This window comes from Bombus vancouverensis, chromosome 8 (genome assembly GCF_051014615.1).
Source record: "Bombus vancouverensis nearcticus chromosome 8, iyBomVanc1_principal, whole genome shotgun sequence".
NCBI classification, from domain to species: domain Eukaryota; kingdom Metazoa; phylum Arthropoda; class Insecta; order Hymenoptera; family Apidae; genus Bombus; species Bombus vancouverensis.
Window position 1 is genome coordinate 17,898,259 of NC_134918.1, and position 21,029 is coordinate 17,919,287.

Here is a 21,029-nt window from a genome sequence, read left to right on the forward strand (position 1 = left end):
ATGTATACAGTTAAAACAGAGAGATATAGTGGGGATAACAACGGCCAAATGGTAAGGTACAATTCCGGTCACTTAGCGAGACAGTATTGTTTACGTTTACGTACTATTTTGTGTTGTCATAGCAACCTATAGAATCTAACAATATGGTCATATGCAGAATTGTGATTTCATGAATTATTGTACATTAGTGAATTATTTTTCTGTAATAAATGAGTACAATAAATACTAAGAGATATCTAGTCACTATAATCATACAATATTTAGTACTATTCTTTGATATTTTTGTTAATTCGTTTGCTACTTTCTCCCGAGCGAATCCAATTAATTTATTAATTCTCTACGTGTACGTGATGCTTTTATCTTTAAAATGATAAATAAGTATACACAATTGAATTGTATTTAATTTTTGTTTTTAAGGGCTCAAGATATTTGTCTTATTATGACTATTACACTTTTACTAGTTAACTTCTTTTCCACTTACATTTTTCAGGTAAATATCACTAAAAGTAGTTAAACTAATATTTTAAATAATATTGCAAAAAATGTATGTTTTTCGTGCAGATAGGATTAATACAATTATTATATACAAAATTTCGTGTAACACTAATATTGTGTATCATATATATGGTATTAAGCATTAGTTTACATACATGGGACATTAAAGTGCACTGGTCATCACCTCTCAAATACTATTGGACTAAAGATTTTCATGTTTTTTACTCATTACATAGAGGAGGTAACATCTTTTCAATCAAGTTTATGTACATAGTATTATTACAATTATTTCATGTTTAGTTGCAGTTTTACACTATTATTTCTATAAAAGGGCATCTCTTAGAATCGCAGATCCAAGATTCTATGAAAGTTCAACGTGGATTCAAAGCCAGTTCAGCCTGTCATAATATTTATGTTACAAAAGAAACTAACAAAAGCTTTTCACCTGTGATAAGCAGAAGAAATGTATAATAGCAAAAAAAGATGTCCTACAATTCTTGTAAATATTTTTACTTTATCTACAACGAAATATAGTTATTGCTAAAACAAAATTTAAGTGGAATAATATTACAATTTCCCTTTACCCTAATTTGAGTTTTTCAAAAATATTTATGTCTGCTATAGTATATCTGCTACAAATGTAATATACAATAGCAATCAATTTTTAAAAGTATTTTTAAGACTAATTCATTTTATATACAGTATAAAAAGTATTAATAAAGTACTTTTTACAATTATTTTGACATTTTACAAAAATAAAATGTAAAATTTTATACATTTTACGAAGCATACATGTATATAACTCATATTATACAATACTATATTACATACATTTAAACACTAAATTATAATTCATAAGTCATTAAACAAATAAACATACAAAATGTACTAATAATATAGATATTACTCATAATATAAAATGTTAAGTTTGTACTACATTAGTATTTCTAAAATATAAATTAATATCACAAGAATATATCTTTTGAAATTCTCATCTATTAATGACAAAGGTAAGAGCTGAAAATGATCAAATGATTTATTAATTCGTTAAGATGATCATTCCCATCATTATTATTATTAATAGAAAGAAATTGCAAAGAGAATTGTTATAAAATTTCAGAAAATTTGCAATATAACAGCATAACATCTTTAATATACAAAAGTAAATTCATTATAAATTATTTATTAATCACTTCACGCATGCATCTCAATGTTAAGTTAAGTAATAACAGTTTTTCTTTGTAAAAAATACAAAAAATTTAATTTCGTATCTTTATGCAATATTTACAGCATCAAAATTTTATTTTCAATGCTTTATAACATTTAAGAATTTTTATAAAGATTAATACATCGTACCTGTTGCAAATGGAAAACTATTATCTCTTATCAATTTCTATAAATGAGACTTACTTAACTTTTGTTATCTCTCAATTTTTCAATCTTGTATAAAACTGTTTTGATAGCCAAATCTTTTCTAGAATTAATAATGCCCTATTACGGTAGGCTTATTTGCGTAAAAAAAAAAAACACAGATTTCATTAAATCATAATGACACTCTAATGTTCTCATTCAAAATATTTTTACACTTGAAATACAAGATGGCAATTTCAAAATATGAAGTTTGTCAGACTTTTTTGATAATAAGTGTATTTCCTTTTTGTAAAACGTTTAACAAATATGTCTATAGATCCACCAATTTTAAATTTGACTTTTAGAATATTATAGGATTCTAATAGTTCAATAAAAATAAAAATGAAATATATATCATAGGCGAGATTGAAAAATTTGAGAAATCGCCGCTAGAAGTTGTCGCTTGTTATTGTTATTGCGATTCTGTGAACTCTTTAATCTACCCTCGTATAAATAAAATTAATTTAAATTAGCGACTTGTAGCTCTGTTTATTATTTCATTTAAATTTTCCTAGGAGCCTCACTTTAAACTTAAATTACGTAGAATCTATCAACATTATATTTCAGTGAAACTTAATATTTCCTTCATACGGTATGATTACCATGAAGGAAGAGTAACTTATCTATTAAATGAGGAGGTAAGGCCGTTCGCCTAGCGTCGTATAAAACTTGCACTTCTGCCGGAATTCTACAGGGTGGTGCGCAACATGCAGGTACGCAATTGTATTTACAAGCCAATTTGCCTAAATTTGGGCACTTTGCAGAAATTTTTGCCCACCATTGAAGAGGGCAGTAGTCAAGTGGTGCGGTAGATTCAGAATGATATTGTACAAGTTCAAGATCTGCCTTTTCTTCTGCAGGCATTCCACTTTTCATCGAACATAATCCTCCAAGCAAGAATTCCATGCCTGAATGCAATTAAAATGTATTTCCTTTTCCAATGATTTTAAAGATTAATGTCATTATATAGGTCGAAACATTTACCTGATACACGACTTTTCTTAGTCAGAGGCTCTTCTTCAACTTTCATATTTATATTATCTCCAGATTCTTCTTGTATTAGTTTCGTCAACATTTCTTTTATATCAGTCGCTACTGAATTTTTATCTTCTTCAGTAGCATATGGTAATTGCTTAAACCTAATATATCATATAACATTAATTGTGGTTTTCGAAATTTAGATTAGAGAAAAATTATCTGAATAATAATGTATAATTACCTTGGATCCAGGGTAGTTGCAATTTGAAGTAAAAGAGTAACGTTATAATCTGCGTATCTGTCGCAAAGCATATCAGATAAAGATTCTTTGAAAGCCTTTGCTTTTTCACTATCGCTTTCTTTTATTTTAAGATGAGAAGATACAAGCTGCCAGAGCAGTGGTTTTAATAAAGATATCAATGGTATCTTTTCCTCGCTAAGCGTCATAATAGTAACTTTAAATGGTTCAAGCACATTTACAAGATCCTCTACGATCTTCCATTGATCATTTGTCAAATCAACTACCTCTTGATCAATACCTTCCATGCTTTCTAAAATTGACGTTACAATATTACGACGAAGAACCATTTGCTCCAGCATGTTGTACGTCGATGTCCATATAGGTGGATAATCCATTAACATAGCATTTTCATCCAACTACAATTATATCAAATACATTATAAAGCAATAACTTATTATATATTTTATAAATGACATATTTACGATAACATCCTTTTACTTACTTCCAATAATTGTTCCTGCATAGTTAACGCCGCAGACGCAGCCGGATGACTTATAATAGCTCCAATGGCTGCCCTACATTTTGCTAGTATGGTAGCAACTTCTGGGCTTTCAAAACAAGCTTGAGCACACACTTGTAAAGTATAAAGTAAACAAGGAACTAATGTTAATCCTCGATTCGTCAAAGCATTCAACAATTCTGTCCTGGATGTGGCTACTACTACCGCAGTTATCCTTTCTATTTTCAGATCCCAATCAAGCAATAAAGAATCTATCGCATTACCCCACTGAGATTCCTCCCAATCTAAAGGAGCATGAATAGTACTTAACACTTTACATTCTAACACTGGTTCACCAGAGTTTTGATAATATACAGAAACAGTAACAAATCGTTCGTCAGAATTTGATCTCCACTCCTCAATAGTCAAACCTACTTCACTCGTTATACAAGATAGAGTTGTGGCTACTGATTCACGGAAGGTATCATAAATCTTTGGTATTATTTCTTCTTCTAATTTATTTTTACTAGGGATTTCGCAGGGTGAACGCAACGTTGCAACTAGTCTTTGAAAACCACGTCCTTCTACCACTTCTGGCAATTGTAAATCCATAATAATAAATTCTGCTATAGCGTCTGATACAGTCTTCCCATCGATACTCGACTGATTAATAGAATTATCTTCCGGCATAAGAAAAGCCACATTTTGACTATTGCTCCCAATGTTAGAACCACTCTTAATCATAACTCGCAAAGGTTGACCAATTGCTATATCGTCCTCGATGTTGGATAAACTTACATTTGGATCAGTCACGAATTGAATATCACCATCTATTTGGACAGTACCATCCGCATTGGTAGTGTAAATATGCTGGGCCGAAGTTAAACCTGCCTTTAACAATTTCTTTTGTGCCCTTCTCTCTTTTGTTTCCTGAGAAAGTACTTGTCTGCGTGGCGGATTAGTAGCTTCTAGTTCTAAAAGTTCTTGAGCATGTTTATTTTGTAAATGCATACGCAAATTACTGGTGTTACGATTATATGCAATTTGAGTTTTACATAATATGCAAACGATCTTTACTTTAGTGAGAATATCTCCATCGTCTGTAGCTGGAAATCCGAAAAATTTCCAGTAAATACTTCTCATTGACATAGGTACTACTAATTTTTTATAAGTATAAGTATACTTTTCTTCCATCATTTTGGCTAGTACCATTTGCATTTCACTTTTCGAGTCATCTGTCGTCGCTGATTTTCCGTTGTTAGACAATGTTATCGGTTTACTTTCCATAATTGCACACGAAAATACATAAGTACCGGCACGTCGTATCCTCCACTTATTAAAATATACATAAACGATATTTCTCGCAATAGTAGTATTTCATAGCGTTTCTTCTCGTCAAAATGGAAGATCTCCGTTGCATAATTTAAAATACAACTGTTTATAAAGATGCATAATCCTTTTCACGTATCACCCCTTTAACATGGTTATGAAGGAATAACAAATTTACCGCGAATACTCCGATATCTCAAAGCAGCAGTTTGACGAATTATTTTACAGATATCGAACTTCAATTTCTCGTTTCGAAAAGAACGATGCACGATCGGTTATCGACCACCTCTCGTAACGATGCTATCGACTTTAGTTCATTTGCTCAAAGAAATATCGCTACGTAGACCTCTCAACTAATCGATTTCACGAAACAACATGGAGTCAACGAAATGCCATCTGCATCGATTAGTGGATACTATTTCGTATTTTCGTTCTTCGATTTAATGGTGAAACATACTTCAAAACAGCAGATAAACGACAATTTTGTTATTTAAATATAAAATTAATCATCGATAATTGTATGCGATACGTTTGCTATTAGCAAATTTGTCATTTTTCAAACGAAGGTAACGACAATAATTTCCTCCTGTTACGGTACAGCAAACACTTGTATATTGTATATCGTTGTAAATGTAATTTTTATAACATTGTTATTAACGATATGAATAAGAGCAGAAGGACTTTTGTGAAAACACAAGTGGATACGATGTAACAACTTCTAATGAAATAATCAATCGTCCTTAAAAAAACTAACCTAAAATCTGACTTTTATCACATATCATTCTTTTGTACTTTTATAGGTGTTATTTAAGGTATGTTATACGTTTTGCGCAATATTCAAAGGCATTCTTATATTTAACGAGCTATTTCAAAACATAAGAGATGCATATATCGAAGAAAAGAAGAGTGTTGTCTTATTTGGTAGTATGGAGGTTAATTTCTGTCTTCGTGGTTCAAACCGCGCATGTACCGGATGAATATTGGCAATCATTAGAAGTTGCTCATCGTTTAGCATTTGGATATGGATATGTTACGTGGGAGTGGGACATGAAAATTCGCAGTTACATATATCCATTTTTGTTATCCGTTATATATCAAGCGTTAGCGTCGATATCATTGGATTATGTAACAATATTAACAACGGTACCTCGAGTACTTCAAGCAACGATCAGTGCTTACGGAGAATACAAATTCTACGAGTGGTCCAAGAATAAATGGGCACTGTATAGTTTATGCATAAACTGGTACTGGTATTATTGCGCCACTCGTACATTGATTAATACCTTAGAAACTGCATTCACCATGATAGCTTTATCGATATTTCCATGGCGTGACAGTAATATTAGAAGCATAAACTATTTCTGGATCGTAGGGTTTTTATGTATGATCAGACCAACCGCTGTTATTATATGGTTGCCTTTATGTCTTTATCATTTATGTACAAGTTTAGAAAACAAGTTGACGCTAATAAGTCGATACAGTGTAATATGTATTATCTGTTGTTTCAGTTCGATATTATTGGATAGCTACTATTACGGTACGTTAACTGTTTCTCCTTGGGAATTCTTTCGTGTAAACGTACTTTATAAGGTCGGTGATTTATATGGAACTCAACATATATTATGGTATATGGTGTGTGGATTACCGGTACTTTTAGGGTGCCATTATGTTTTATTTCTATTATGTATTTTTCAAGTAACGAAACATCCATCCAGTTTTCACCGTCAAGCAGTTATGTTAGTCGTTATAGTTTGGACATTTGGTATCTATTCTTTGTTGGCCCATAAAGAATTTCGATTTTTATTACCTCTTTTACCAATGTGCATATACGTATGTACCTCGTGTACATTCTCTTTGAACGCAAAGTTTATAAAAACGGCAAGAAATATTTTTGTGGGGCTATTAGTACTAACCAACGTGTTACCTGGCCTCTACTTTGGTTTAGTACATCAACGTGGATCGTTGGATCTAATGAATCTGCTTCATAAGGAAGTTGTTAACACCGATAATAGCAACATATTGTTTCTCACTCCTTGTCACGCTACTCCTTTATACAGTCATTTACATACGAACGTATCTACCAAAATACTAACTTGCGAACCTAATTTTACCAATAACGTAAGCTATATGGACGAAGCCGACACGTTTTTTGCAAATCCAATGCAGTGGCTCGATGAAAATTATAGCAGTAACAAAAATACTACAATTCCCGATTATGTAATATCGTTTGATCATATCGTACCGAAAATACGCCGATTTTTGAAACATTATCGATTGAGGTCGCAAATTTTTTATGCGCATTTTCCACAATCGAATTATGGAAAATACATTTATGTGTATAAGCGTAAATGAGAACTCGTTAAACGAAAATATGTATTTGCTTTGTTGCGCTAGTAAATTATTCTTTATTACCGTTATTTATGGTTACACCACTTAACCTGTATCACGCTATTTATTAACTGGTTGTTTTTATTTGTTTCCCGAAATAAATATTTTCACGAATCTCGTTAACTCATCGATAAGTGAAAATAATTACGCGCGCAAGACATCTTTGCCTTAGAAATATCAACAGATTACTCGGGCGGTAATGTCTCGTCTTATAATTTGTAGGACGAAGGATCGATATAAATTTGGGTTGGGATAAATTTTTACGAAACCACTGACGATACTAAAGCTATACCACGGACAATGACGATCAGACGACCGTTATATTTGACTTTCGATGATTTAGAAATTCACTTGTCTTCTAATTGCCGAGAAATGGGAGATAAGCATATACCGTTACCATAAAAGGCTTGCATCTTATTTAGAAAGCTTACGCAAGGACGATAATCCTAACGGCACTTGTTCAACGCCGATGACATGTATCGTTGGTAAATATAATACTAATCTACGGTATTAGATATCTAAATACTTAACTATCGCGTATCTACGTACGTAATAACTTGCAGTCTATATAAATAAGAGATCAAATAAAATAGGATAAATGAGAGAATAAGGTTTTACAGTTACTTGACAGCTGGCTGTTTAATTTTCAACAAATAGAGCAAAATAAATGGAAATTTTCTTGAGATTAATTCTATCGTATCTACGTTATATGTCGGATGGAATATATTTGAAGGAAAGAAGACGGAGGAAGAATACATAGAGCGGAGACAAATAGAAGAGAATCGGCCAAACGGGAAGAGAAACGAGGAGAAGTAGAGGCGAGAGAGTTATCGGTAAGACGCTAAGTCCGAGAATATAGCGATCGTAACCGCGAATAAAGAAAGGCGGACATGGTAAAGTAACGCAAAGTAAAGTAAGGTAACTTGTGGCTATAATCGAAGGTACGGTAAGATGGTGCAAGTGGGATGGAAGAAAATATAAAGAGGGGACTGACTACATGGAGTCAACGTTCCGAGCGGGTCAGCGACCAGTTCTGTCTTCTTCTCTCTCACCTTCCTCTCGTGTCCTTTTCCTCTATCGCGATACCACTCTTCTTTCATGGCTGTCTTTCCGTATTAGAAATTTCATTTTATCCTTCGTTCGATCGGTCGAAAGAATCTCAAATGACTTATCGTTCGGAACGCATCTTCGACGTCTATTCTTCGTTGGATTCGAACGACGTTGCGCGATTTAAATATAATACGAGGAACGCGATTCATCGCGGAAGAGGCATCGTGATTTGCGATGGTTTGAAAGTTACGTACAGCTACGAAAGGCACGAGTATAATCCTTGCCGGGGAGAAAGTTCTGTGCAACGGTGAATCCGCTCCCCTTCCTTTTCTCTCTCTCTCTCTCTCCCTCTCTCTGCCCCTCCTCACTCTCTCTCTCTCTCTCTCTCTCTCTCTCTCTCTCTCTCTCTCTCTCGTGAAAGAGCATCCAAAACGAATTGTTTCATCCTGCGAGGTATAGGCAGCCTAGCTGTTGCGACGTAATATCTCGAGACGATTCGAGAAAAAGGAAGGATCGACCGATGTCGTTTCGGTCCAGTAAGAAATTTCCGAGTGTTTTCGAATTTTCAGATTTCGAGTGTTTCAGATTTTATTTTACGTTTCGCGGCTCCTCGCTGTATTTTATCGATCGTTGTCGGTCCCTCCCATTGGCCTGTCAATTCGACGAAATAGCAAAATATCAAAGTTATTAGTGAAACGAGATACGATACGCATCGGAGCGGTAGATTAATTTCACGCTGGCGAACGTCACTAGGTTAAGCTATACGGTGACCCTGTCGTAATATATTTACAATTATATTGATTTGTAAGCAGAATTTGTTCTTTTGATACAGGTTATCTCTTTCGAGTTAACTTTCGCATCGCAACGTTATCGTAACGAATAATCGTAATTTTGCCCGGAGAAGACTGAAACGCGCTTTAGGAAGCAGCAGGTGTTGTTCGGCAGGTGTCCCTAACTCGAGCAACTTTTCTTTTTCGTATCGCCCTCTCGCGCTTCTGCCTCGTTTACGAGCGACCGTCGAAGGCTCGATAAACGAATCAACCGCCTTTTGTCGTGTCTAATTCATCGACTAAGAGAATAACGAGGCTCGTGGGGACCTTTACGAACGTTCAATCCTCGCCTCTTTCGGGCAAAAGAGAATCGTCGGAGAACGCCACGTATTAGGAATATACGCGGGACGTTTAATATTCGCGTCTATTCTCGAACAGCGTAACACTCGCCAACGTGGAAGTAATACGAATGTAACGCGAAAAGTTCAGAGTCCGATATCGCGAACCGGCTTTCCTTCCATCGTCCGCGCAGACTTTGCTCCTCGAGCGTAGACTTTGGTCTCGCGCGATTCCCATCGCCTGTTCGCGCGAACTTTGTACACCTGTTCCGCCGCGTGTACAAGGATTTCGTCCCTGCTGTTCCGTCCCATACGTGCCGTCGTATGCGCAACGTCGATTTGTAATTTCGTGTTTCACGATAGTCGTATCGCAAATATTAGACCCGCTGTCGCATTAGATATACGTACGTATATGTACGTACATATATCTTTTCTTTATCTGTCGTACTACCGCATAGGTACTTAAACTTTACCTTTATTCGAGAAACGTAAATAATTCGAAGGTAACGCTGATAAATATTTATATGGTAGAATGCAGCGAAAGACTAAGCTCGTAAATAAACGTCGAAGCGATAATGTCCGCTGCGATATACGAGCACGTAAAACGTACGTATCGAACGTAAGAACGAATTTACGTGAATGGCGAATAGCAAAAAGGTGTGTGGTAATAACAACGTAGTTGATTTGTTCGCGAGCAAGGACAAAGGTTTATACGTGTACGACTATGTCCATTTTCGATGTTGGTCCATCATAGAGCAGCCGACGGTGCACTTGTCCTCCTCTGGCCGTCGTTACGCGCTGTCGAGCCCGACCAATCACAGCAGGCAGGCAACAGGTGACCGACCAATCCGGTCTCCCTGTCACGACGTCGTCGCTCTTACATAGCGCTAAGCGTTTCGCTTCTACGGATATTCCTACCAAATCCAACGACGATCGCTTTCCCGTTTTCCGCTTCTCCGTCTCTACGTAGCTCTTCTTCGTTCTTCTCCCGTCTTCCCACCGCACGCGTTCCACGCGTCAACCTCTTGTTCGTTGGCTTTCCTTCGCTCTCTTTCCTTCACCTTCCTAGGTCGATTTAACGTAAACTCTGTACATGCCTACGTACTGTTACATATCGCGTATTTCGCTATGGCGCTTTTTTTTTTTTTTTTTTTTATTGGAATGTTAATTTTCACACACGACGACACGACGACACGACTCGACACGACTCGACACGACACCTGGACGATCGCCTGGTTTCTAGAACGACGCAGCGAAGGATCAAGGATTCTTAAATGGCTTTGGTCAGTTTTAAATAGAGATCTATTTTAAGAGAGATGCATAGGGATATAAACGGGCGTGATTTCGACGAAAAGAACTTGGAACGGATCTACGAGTTTCCACACAACGGATAACGAGATGTATCTCCGAAGAGATGGAATCGATAATCGATATACGATCATCGTTTGTAATTCTACCGTTGTAAATACAGCCGCTATGCTGTAAGCTGGAATACGAATTGTTTACAAGCAGACTCGTAGTTTTCGTTCGTCCGTTCGTTACCGTTCGCAGTAGGCGAAGTAAGGTAAGAAAGGAAAGCGGTTTCATAGTACTCTCGCGGATAATTACCTTATTATATCGTTATTATTATTATTATTATTTCCGTAGATAAGTAAACGTAATCGGACGCGAGCGAATCGATCGGATTGTTTTAGAAAAAGAAAAAAGAAAAAAGAGAGAGAGAAAAAAGAAGAATCGCACAGAGTATCGAGTATTCGAGGACTTTTCAAAGCGTAACACATTCGCGGGTCGCGTTTAAAAATCCAAGAAACCCGGAGCGAAAGATGGAAAGAGAGGTAGGGACGAGCGAAGTAAGACCAAGACGCGTTGTCGCGTACACGCACGTTATCAAGGCCGTGATCGCGTTATGGAGGGAGCACCTCGAATCGAGGGCACCGTCGACGTTACCTATACGTACCTGTGATCAGTTATAGAGCCTCTTTATAACTCGGAAGAAGCGCGCCTCGGTTAGCCGCCATTTTTCTTTGCTCGCGATCACCACCTTCCACCTTGCCCTTGTCGCACCTCCTCCAATCGGGCATCCGTATGCGTTCCTGGTCCGAACGGATCCGGATCGGAGTAGAGAGAGGATTCATTCATACGCGCGAATACGCTATCGCTTGGGATGATCGGTTCGATGTATCGAACGCGTTTACCTATCGCTCGCCATGGTCCGCCATGAAAAAGTAAAACGTGGCGCTCCAGGTGGAAAATAATCGCGGGAATCGGGGGAAGCGGGGCGAGCGTACCGCAAAGCGAGTGGAATGTCTGCGCACCTGGCCAGTGCGTCGCTGCTTTGACCTGCCTTTCCCTTCTCTGCCTCTTTTAACCTGGCTACGTTGCGTTTTCGCTGCTGGCAACGTGCAACGACGCTCGCTCGTTCGTCCGTTCCTAAAACTGGAATCTGCACCTGGAATCCTCGTAAACGCTGTCCACGTATACTTCCACGTATATTCGATGGAAGAAGTTTCTCGAATCGCGAAACGTACCGTGCGTCGCGTTATCCTCGTTAGCTGGTAATTTCCGCGTTTTTTCAACGTGCCTCGTTCGGTCCTTGTCGCGTGCATTCGGCCGAGCGAACACCGGGCTGCGCGTCCTTGTTGCGCGTACGTGCGCGTGAGTTCACCGTGCGGGAAATGAAGCACGGGAACGAGCAAGAGGGTCTGTCCTGCTAGCCAACGAGCGACGACGGGTTCGATGCGCAGTCGCCAGGTGAGGCAACGACGACGTGTGCGCGCAACGGTTGGGGTTGGCCAGTGTTGCACGATACCTTGCCACTCGCGACGCGCGGCGGTTCGTCGACGGTGATAGAGCCGCGGAAACACGGATTTTTAAGTCGCGCGGCCACTTTCCCGGGCTCCGGTACACGTCCTGTTATCGTCGCGATACCCGAGAGCCGTGAGCGAACGTGGCGCGCCGCCAACACCGTAGACACATCGCGCTATCGTCCTACGGACCGGGGATTACGGTCGTCGATCCTTAACCTCAAAAATAAATAAGACAACGATGTCGTTGAAAAAGGATAGCAAGAGTAGTCTGTGTTGAAGAACGTGATCGAGCTTTAAAGTGGAACGGTGAAGGTTTTACTGACAGGTGGAGGACAGCCGGAGGATAATAACACGAGTATTAAGCGTGGAGTTAGTTTTTCGGCCTCGTCCAGGACACGGTTACGTGTCGTACGTTCCGTGGCCGCACGGTGAAGTGTGCTACTTCGATAGGTAACAGGGTTCAGGTGTACGTTGACCCAGAAGTGAGTAGTGTTCGGGACGGATAGCGACGGCAACGAAAGGTAGACCCTGGCACGATGCAGACGCAGGCCGCTACGAGGGGACCGACTCACTTGGTCGCCCTTTATGTGGCGACGGCGGGTCTCCAGGGTAATGCTCTCGGCTCCGACGAGGAAGAGATCACGCTGTTGGTTTACGTGCTCATCGACGTGCAACAGAACAGGGTACGTTTCTACGCCGATGGTTTAAGCAAAATTTAAGAGAAAGACGAACGAAAGATCGTCGAAGCAACGATAAGGTAAATTTAAATTACGCTCGTTCGTCCATTTGTCAATCGTCAAAGTCGTTTGAAAACAGACGGTTTATTATATATATGTATATATAGTAATATATATATATAGTAATATATATATATATAAGAATATATAGTTCATAGAATATGTATATTCTTGCGAACTTTGCTCGGCGTTCGAATGGAATTCTAGCAACAACTTTCTAGATACGTATTTCAATTTGCGTCGGTCGAATTACTCGCTACCGTTTGGAGGAAAAATCAGAGATACGTACGCGGTAGGAAGAAAGAAAATCGTTGATTACGCCAACTGTTTGCCAACTAACGCGCTAAAATTGCCTTTTGATAAAGTTCAGCCGTACGTACTGCTAAAAATGATTCACGGATTCCCGTCGTTTGCGTTTGTTGCATGCGCTTTTTACGACCATCCAAGTGACATATGCATCGATCTATGTTACGTACGTACGCGAGTCTTCGAACGATCTTTACGTTGATCACGGAAAATGATTCACATACGCTGTAATAATAGGCTCGAAAGGTGTTCTTTCACAGCGGACAATCGTCGTTCGAGTTTCCTCGTCGGACACGGCGATGTTTTTCCTTCGTATTTCTTCGTTCGATTCGAACCGATCGCTGTTCAACGGGCGATCGTGTATACCTTTAACCGATCGTTTCGTCGAAGTCGCGACACGGGAAACGATTCGACGTATCGTTCGACTTTCACGAACGTTTCCTCACCGTTGTCGATCTTGGTGCGCGTTGCACTGGCACCGCGCCGTGCCGCCGTGCCGCCGTATCGCCGTGCCTCTGCATGTCTCCGGCTGCCATTGTTTCTCGAATTATCCGGTGGAGGCGGAGCGTCGCGCCCTCGAAAGGTCGTCCATTAGCTCCAGCTTTGCCATCGAGATTATCTGGCGCCATGGACTCCGTCTCTCGTTAATTCTGCCATATTACGATACCGGCGCTCTTCCTCTTTCGACTTTCTTCCTAATCGATCCTAATTCTTACAATTTTCTACTTTTCGACGTTACATAGAGTACGCGTTTCCAGTTATCGCCGATGCTTTCGTTCCGATCGTGCAGAGTTTACGATGCGTCAACGACGCGTCCAAGTTAAAACGGAAGACCTTCGACCGGCGCGATCTTTTGTAAATATACCCGAAGAAATAGCTTCGAAGTATCTCTACAGCTGGTTGTTGGGGTCGTGCAATAAATCGAGATAGCGTAAGCCTGGTAGTCTGAGTAAGCGCGTTGTATCAGCGACTTTCGATGTACGGATACTGTCAAAAACGACATCGACGTCTTTGTTCGTCATCGTGGAACTTCGTCGACCGACGCTTCCATCAACGGCTCTGCGTTGATATTCAAAGTTAAACGACGTTCGAATCGTTTCCGTTTCAACATACTTCTCGGACCTCGAGAAACTTCCCTCCGGCCAGTCGTTGCCGATTTTTTACCTGTCGCATGCCCATAATCCCTACGACTATAAACATCCGAAGCTTGCTACGAGATCGCTGAAAGAGAGACCGGAGGAAACTGCCGCTTGTTTACTCGCTCGTATACTCGTATATTTTACACGTTTCGTCTAATAGCTCGTTCCAATACTCGGACGACGACGACGACGAGTCGAGTCGCAAGCCGAATTTATCAAAGTCGAATTTTCCCGTGGCGCGAAATCGAGAAATCGGGAAGCATCCGGCGCGGCAACAGGTGTGCCTAGTTTTCTTTATTCTTTGTTGTAAACCGCCTTGCACGAGTGCGCCCGAGTTCCAGCTGGACGATCGTTTCCTTTTTCCCCCTCGAGTCACATACCTGACTATCTCCGATCGAGCTCCATCGAGGACAATGGCCGCCGCCGGTCAGCTCCTCTCGCTTCGCCAGAACCTGGTGCGAATCCGACAACCGATAGGTACATACCCGTGTTCGTATACCTATTCCCGTTGTCGTCGTCGTCGTTTGTCGTTCGTCGTTGCGACCGTTTCATCGTCCGAATCGTCCCGCCTGTCAGATTTTTCTCCCGAGCGCCGTTCGCGCGACGAGCGACAGACTCTCGGGTTGATCGATGTAAATAGAAGTCGACATTTGTTATACCGATATTTACAATGGATTCCGCGTGCCCGGAAATGTAATCGAAATCGCGACTATTGGTAGCAACTGGTGGCGGATTGGACAAGCCGCGCGTATCGGCGAAACCTTTCGTAAACTCGAAGACGCGATATTTAGCCGGATTTTATTGATTTTACGAGTTTAATGACACTTTAGTACTGCGTTTATATCTCTGTGTAATCGCGATAGTAATTAAAAATACAGTTTATACGTAAGAATCGCGTTAAATTGACCTCAATTTTCTTGCGAACGACAGTCTCGGCTTCTCCGTAATCGGACGATCGACGCGTTTTGGAAATATGAAACGTTAGAGTATGCACGTACCTATTCGACGAACTAAGGAAGTCGATGCCAGGTACGAAGGAAGGTTCGATTAAAAGTCTCTTACTACAGGTAGATCGGTAGGTTAACGCCGTAGGTTGGCCGCGGCTCGCATTTTCCTTGCTGCCTAGAACGCTGTATGTCAATAAATTATTTCCATGGAACGCCTATCTTTGACATCGCAAAGCATTACGATAATTTTATCGTTCGAGTCGATATTTTGTACGTAACGTACTATTGACAAATTTTTATCAATAAAAATAAAGCTTATCTGTTTGTATCTTATCGTACGGCGCTATAAGTTGGTAAGACAAAATTCGAGCCGCGGCAAGCTCGTTGATCTCGGACTAATTCGTATTAACGTAGCATCTTCGTTGCGTAAATCGACTGGTTTTCGGAGAAAGTGTATCGAAAGATTCGTGTAGGATAGGGAAAGCCCGTCGAACGAAAGTTTCCAGTCACTCGGTTGGCTCCGAAACGGAGAATCGTGGAAACTCGCCTTCTTGCTTCGATGGAAGCAACAAAGTTCGCTACGTGTTAGATATACGGTCTCTCGGATATTCAGAAGTCGGTTGAACGCCTCGATAAATATTACATACGCCCCTCTGTCTCGAGTTTTTTTTATCGTCGCGTTACAAAACGCAGGTTGTGCCTCTCGCTTTCCGCTCGCGCATTAAGAATGCGGTAACCTCTCTGTACGCGGCCGCTTATTTCGCCAAAGATTCGCGAAACGTCGCTTCGCCGTTGCCGTGTGAAAAGAGAGGACGTTGACTTAGGCCTGGAAATCAAGATTGCGCTCCGTAGTCTCGAATCGCGAAAAGAATAGGCATCGCGTGGTTTTACTCGAGCGAACGAAAACACGACGCGGGACCGGGGCTGCGTCTTTAACGCGCGTAATGTCTGTAATCGGAGGCAATCGAACGACGCGTTGCCGCTTTAAAAGTTAACTTCAAAGTACGAAATAGATTGATAGAAAGTACGAAATTACGTACTCGCGATGCTAAATGAACGAAAGAAATATTTAGCGAACCCGATGAAATTCTTTCCAACCGTTTGTATCTTTTAGATTACAATTCTATCCGATACGAACGCTACGACGAACGCATCACGGTAATTAATATCCCAATAAGAGTCTACGTTCTCGCTTTTTCGTTTCCTTTTTAAGCATCATATATTTATATTCCTCGTAGTTGAACTGGAAACTAAAAGTTGGAAATTGGCGAACCTGGTTCTTGTACCTGGCGTTGGAAGATTCAAGATCTCTTGGAAAAGCTTTCGTTTCCACTATTGTTCTATCCGATTCTAATTTGATCGCATCGTAATTCGTTGGAAGAACGCTTGCGTAACTCGGCTGTCGTGATTCGTTTCCGGTGCTCGAAGTCGATCATTCGAGTCGAACTGTAACGAGCGGCATTAATTTATAGGCTTGACCCTTTGCCGTTTGTTTCCTTCTGCGTTATTCCCTATGGTTCCTCCCGAAATACCTATGCTCCGGTATTAATTCATCGCGCGTGACGTTTCGTCGACCCTACCTTTATAGATACAATGAAAATTCGACGTTATGTAAAACACTTTGAACTTTGGTTGGCGCTATGACGAAATTCGACTACGTCCGTGGCTACGTTGGTAAATCTTGACGCGAATCTTCCTATGTAGCTACATAGAAACTTGGAGATAACGTGCCTATTCACGGAAGTCGGGAAAATATTTGAACAAACAATTATCCATTATATCGAGTCCCGATATACGTACTTTATAGAATCAGCTTTACGGATCTTGCAAGAAGTTTACAGTAAACTGTATCTCGCGTCAAAGTGTCAAACTGAAGCGACGATAATCGTGTCTCGCTACATCGCCGATAGACTTTCGAAAAAGTTCCGCGTAGTTGGCACGAAATATTTGCAAAAGTTTTCTATGACGAATGTTCGGCGGAATGTTCGAAATGTGTAAATACAATGGTAAGTCGTTGTACGTCGTACGAAGTCGACGCATGAATTTTCATTACGTTCGCCGGTTTTGCAAACGCTCGATATTTACTCGGCCGTGCATACGTTCGGAACAGCTATTCCATTATTCCGTTCTTCCTCTATTTTCTTCGGTTTCCTGGACTTTAGATATTACGCGCGCAGCCTATTATTCGCATCCGACCGCCCCATTCCGGTCCACCATTCCGAAACCACCTTTTTCTCTTCCCTCCATAGTTTCTCCCTCTTTGTGTCGACGTGGTCGCGTCGCAGTCTCACAAATACCGCTAAGACGTAATATATTCTGTGGGAAAAAAGATTCGAGGAGAGCTTAGCGGACGTTGAAATCCCCTGCCCCGCTGTCCCCACTCCACGATGGGATTGAAATAACGATCTCGATTATCCTGCGCGTCTGAAACGTGCACAAAGCCGCTCAACCGATTAACTTTCCAGCGGCTCGTAGTAACGATAAACGTAACTTTCCAAGAGAATTGTTTTACAGACGGAGTGACAACTTTTCTTCTCGAATATTTGTATCTTAATGGGTCACCTTATATTTACCTTCGCCTTTACGATATAGTCGAATATGGTAGTTGAAGCTGTTTTTCGAGATATCGACGCTAAGACTAGCGTGAATTAAAACGTAAAACCTGTATCGAAGGAATGAAAGATATGCGACGAAAGAAACGAAAAAAAAAGAAAAAAAAAAGAATACATTAACACGGTAGAACATGGTTCAAATTCTTAAAAATACATCGTTAAAAATCCATCAAATTTCTACAGAAAATTACAAACTGATTAGGTATTTTTATACCGCTCTGGTAGTTCCGACGTTAAGCGACATTAACAAATACGATCGACCCTAATTTCCTTCTAACGATGTCCCATTAACATTTTTTAATCGAATTAGTACAGTACGATTACACGTACGTGTACGACATACGAGAATTTCTTTTCTTACGAAGGAATTTGTTGCTCTCGTACTGTTTTCGTCGTCCTCGACGAGGGCAAGTCAGTTCCTCTGTAAGCAACGCAAATCGCGACTTTTGACCGCCTGCCCCGTTCCTACCCCGGTAAATATCGTTCCTCGACTGCGCTCGTTCTATTTGCAATTTATGAGTTCGCCTCGAATCGCATTTTACGCTTCACGTTTATGCCCTTGTTGCTTCGCGCGCGACAGACGTTCCGACTTGTCACACCTTAAATACCAGCCACCGTGTATACATATTGTCACTTTTGTTCTTTTTTAATCTAAAATTTTCTTATTTTCTTTTCCCTATCCGCGACTATCCACGTATACGCGTATATCTACGCGTTTAGAAGAAATCGTAGTGCGAACAAAGTTCTAATAGAAAAGCATCGCGAATCGCGTTACATCGCTGCCGAATTCGTTGTTCTCTTAAATATCTACTTCGACTCGTAGGGCGCTGCGAAATTCGATCAGGACCGAAGACGGACGTTCAAAAGCGTGAAATCCTTTAAAACAAAAATCTCTGCAATAAAATTCTTCATCGGCGTATTGGGTCAAGAACGTTTGGGTCGAGAACAGGTCTCGAAAAATCCACCTTCTCAGCCCACACCTTGCCAAGGTGATAGCTTACCTTGAAACACTCGAACGGAACAGTCTCTTCGTCCGTCCTTCGAGGACAATTTCTAATCTTAAAATATCATCGTTCCTTTCTTAATCTCCGTTCGAAAACTTGAATCTCATTATCAGAGTCCGTATACGATCAGTGGTACACAGATCTCTGCATTTATATCGCATACACGATACGTGCCAAATAGGGGGAACAACGTTTCTACATATGCCGTATTTATAAAATATGAATATTTACACTGTTCGTACATGTAGATATAGTCTGTATTACGTATACAAAATTTCTGCTACGGCGTCGTTACATTATTGAGATAATGAATTCCTGAAAATAAGAACCTATCGCACAAGCGTGGAAGAAAAGAATTCAATTTAGAAATAATTTACGAGTAGGTCGTCGAACAAAATGCCTGAAGAGGTCCCGTTTTGATTTTCAAAAGACTTTCGAAAGATTTATCCGGGACAGGTAACTACGACGATTTTACTCTGAATTTGCTGTGAAACGTTTTTCTAGGATTAGGAGTTTCAACCAAAGATACACAAAACGCAACGCGAACGTCCTTCTATCTTCTAAAAATACGCTAAACCTTTCACGTTGGCTATTTTGCACGTTTAACAAACATCGACTTATTAACATGGCAGAGAATCTTCGAGTTTTATAGGAAAATTTGCGATCGCCTCGAGTGTGACATTTTTAATCTTCGTACCAGTGACTACGTAAGACTATATAATTAATAGCTAATAATTAACATTTATGTAAATATGTATGATACTGGTTTGCTTACGTATAGTTTACGTTGCTAGTTACGCGACGAAGCTTTATCGACGGAGATAATCCGGGACGATGGCTCGCTCGACATCAAACTACCTTGATCCGTTAACCCTGCCTCGAACAACCTGCCTATTAAGTTTCTTGCTGTTTGTGACGTCTTCGAACATGCATTTAGCTATGGACTTCGATAAACGCACCCCGAGGTTGCGCGTTTTGCGATATATTTTACGTTGAACGTCTCCGTACGAAAGCACACTGTAGTTGAAAGTCTAATAAAAAGATGTATTTCTCAACGATAGCAATGTTCGAGCATAAAGCGAGCATAAAGCGAGCATAAAGCGAGCATAAAGAAATTACAAGTATAACTGAAAATTCGTAATCGGAAACTTTTAACGAAAATGTTTTCCATAGCGTTCTTCGGTGCTTCGTTGTTGAGATTTTCGTGTGTTCTTATTTATTAAAGAGCGACGATTTACGTAATCCTTTCTTTACGCAATGTTTTCGTTTAACGCTCCCCGGCGCGTCTTGTATAGCTAATTAACGATCGTCTCTCGAAACTAGACACGATGAAGTTTTTCGTGTTTTTTTTTTTTTTTAGAATTGAGAAATCCGATTCGGCGTTCGCATTGTTCAGTCCGTTTCGATGAAAATGTTTTCATTTCCAACTGGTCGTTACTTTCTATTCGTATTCGAAACGCGGTAAAAGTTTGAAGGCGTAACGATTTGCCGAATAGAATGCTGAAATCGGTTGTTTACGATACGTTATTATTATTCCTTTTTCTTTTTTTCCAATGCTTATTTCCAAGTCTTTACCGTCCTTCGCGTGATACGAGTAATTACTCTAAATTCCTAGTCATAATTAACGATTTATTGTACAATTACCAAGACGCGTAGTATGCCATTTTTAAACTCATTTAGATAATCCTATGCTACGTTACGAGACATAGCGAGGCTTTTATATAAGCGGTCGAAAGCGAATAGTAATGTCTTATTTAAAAATCGTTATCAATCTTTCTATTCCGTCGTTAGAAATAAATCCAAGCATCCGAATGATCGATCAACTGCACCCAAAACTATCCAATTACACATTACATACCGATAAAATAACGATATAGATAATATACAATTAACTTATCGAACGTATAATAAAGATATCTACGACCATTAAGCTATTCCTTAGAGAAAGTTTTTCGTACAGCATCGGGATAATATTTTCT

The 21,029-nt window shown here is 39.8% G+C and overlaps 4 protein-coding genes across 5 annotated transcripts in view; 3 read left to right on the forward strand and 1 right to left on the reverse strand.

Moving 5' to 3' along the window:
• Positions 1-209: 209 nt before the first annotated feature.
• On the forward strand, positions 210-1,046 carry LOC117159626 (transmembrane protein 138). The gene is made up of 4 exons (XM_033339628.2): positions 210-343; positions 418-490; positions 562-736; positions 796-1,046. The coding sequence occupies exons 1-4, from the start codon at positions 210-212 to the stop codon at positions 900-902; spliced, it is 489 nt and encodes a 162-aa protein (XP_033195519.1). The 3' UTR covers positions 903-1,046.
• LOC117159598 (E3 SUMO-protein ligase ZBED1) lies at positions 688-5,260 on the reverse strand. The gene is made up of 4 exons (XM_033339579.2): positions 3,627-5,260; positions 3,125-3,540; positions 2,890-3,044; positions 688-2,813 (listed from the first exon to the last, which is right to left on the reverse strand). The coding sequence occupies exons 1-4, from the start codon at positions 4,908-4,910 to the stop codon at positions 2,491-2,493; spliced, it is 2,178 nt and encodes a 725-aa protein (XP_033195470.1). The 5' UTR covers positions 4,911-5,260; the 3' UTR covers positions 688-2,490.
• Positions 5,261-5,834: 574 nt separating this feature from the next.
• Positions 5,835-7,369, forward strand: PIG-B (phosphatidylinositol glycan anchor biosynthesis class B). The gene has a single exon (XM_033339596.2). The coding sequence runs from the start codon at positions 5,835-5,837 to the stop codon at positions 7,302-7,304; it is 1,470 nt and encodes a 489-aa protein (XP_033195487.1). The 3' UTR covers positions 7,305-7,369.
• A 4,909-nt stretch (positions 7,370-12,278) lies between these two features.
• The window catches only part of LOC117159593 (RNA-binding protein fusilli), a 28,630-nt gene continuing 19,879 nt past the window's right edge, over positions 12,279-21,029 (forward strand). The window contains exon 1 of one of the 2 annotated variants that reach the window (XM_033339569.2): positions 12,279-12,988. In XM_033339569.2, coding sequence (XP_033195460.1) covers positions 12,842-12,988 — 147 coding nt within the window. In that variant the 5' untranslated portion in view covers positions 12,279-12,841. The remainder of the gene's footprint in view (positions 12,989-21,029) is intronic. The other variant, XM_033339570.2, reaches the window with a different exon arrangement.

Bases quoted from the DNA above. Each gene is read 5' to 3' on its own strand.
- LOC117159626 (XM_033339628.2), top strand. From the start codon at position 210: ATGAGTACAATAAATACTAAGAGATATCTAGTCACTATAATCATACAA. The intron at 344-417 runs GTACGTGATGCT...TTTGTTTTTAAG, and splicing joins AATTTATTAATTCTCTACGT to GGCTCAAGATATTTGTCTTA. The intron at 737-795 runs GTAACATCTTTT...TTTCATGTTTAG, and splicing joins TTACTCATTACATAGAGGAG to TTGCAGTTTTACACTATTAT.
- LOC117159598 (XM_033339579.2), bottom strand. From the start codon at position 4,910: ATGGAAAGTAAACCGATAACATTGTCTAACAACGGAAAATCAGCGACG. The intron at 3,045-3,124 runs GTAATTATACAT...ATGATATATTAG, and splicing joins GCAACTACCCTGGATCCAAG to GTTTAAGCAATTACCATATG. The intron at 2,814-2,889 runs GTAAATGTTTCG...AATTGCATTCAG, and splicing joins TAAGAAAAGTCGTGTATCAG to GCATGGAATTCTTGCTTGGA.
- PIG-B (XM_033339596.2), top strand. From the start codon at position 5,835: ATGCATATATCGAAGAAAAGAAGAGTGTTGTCTTATTTGGTAGTATGG.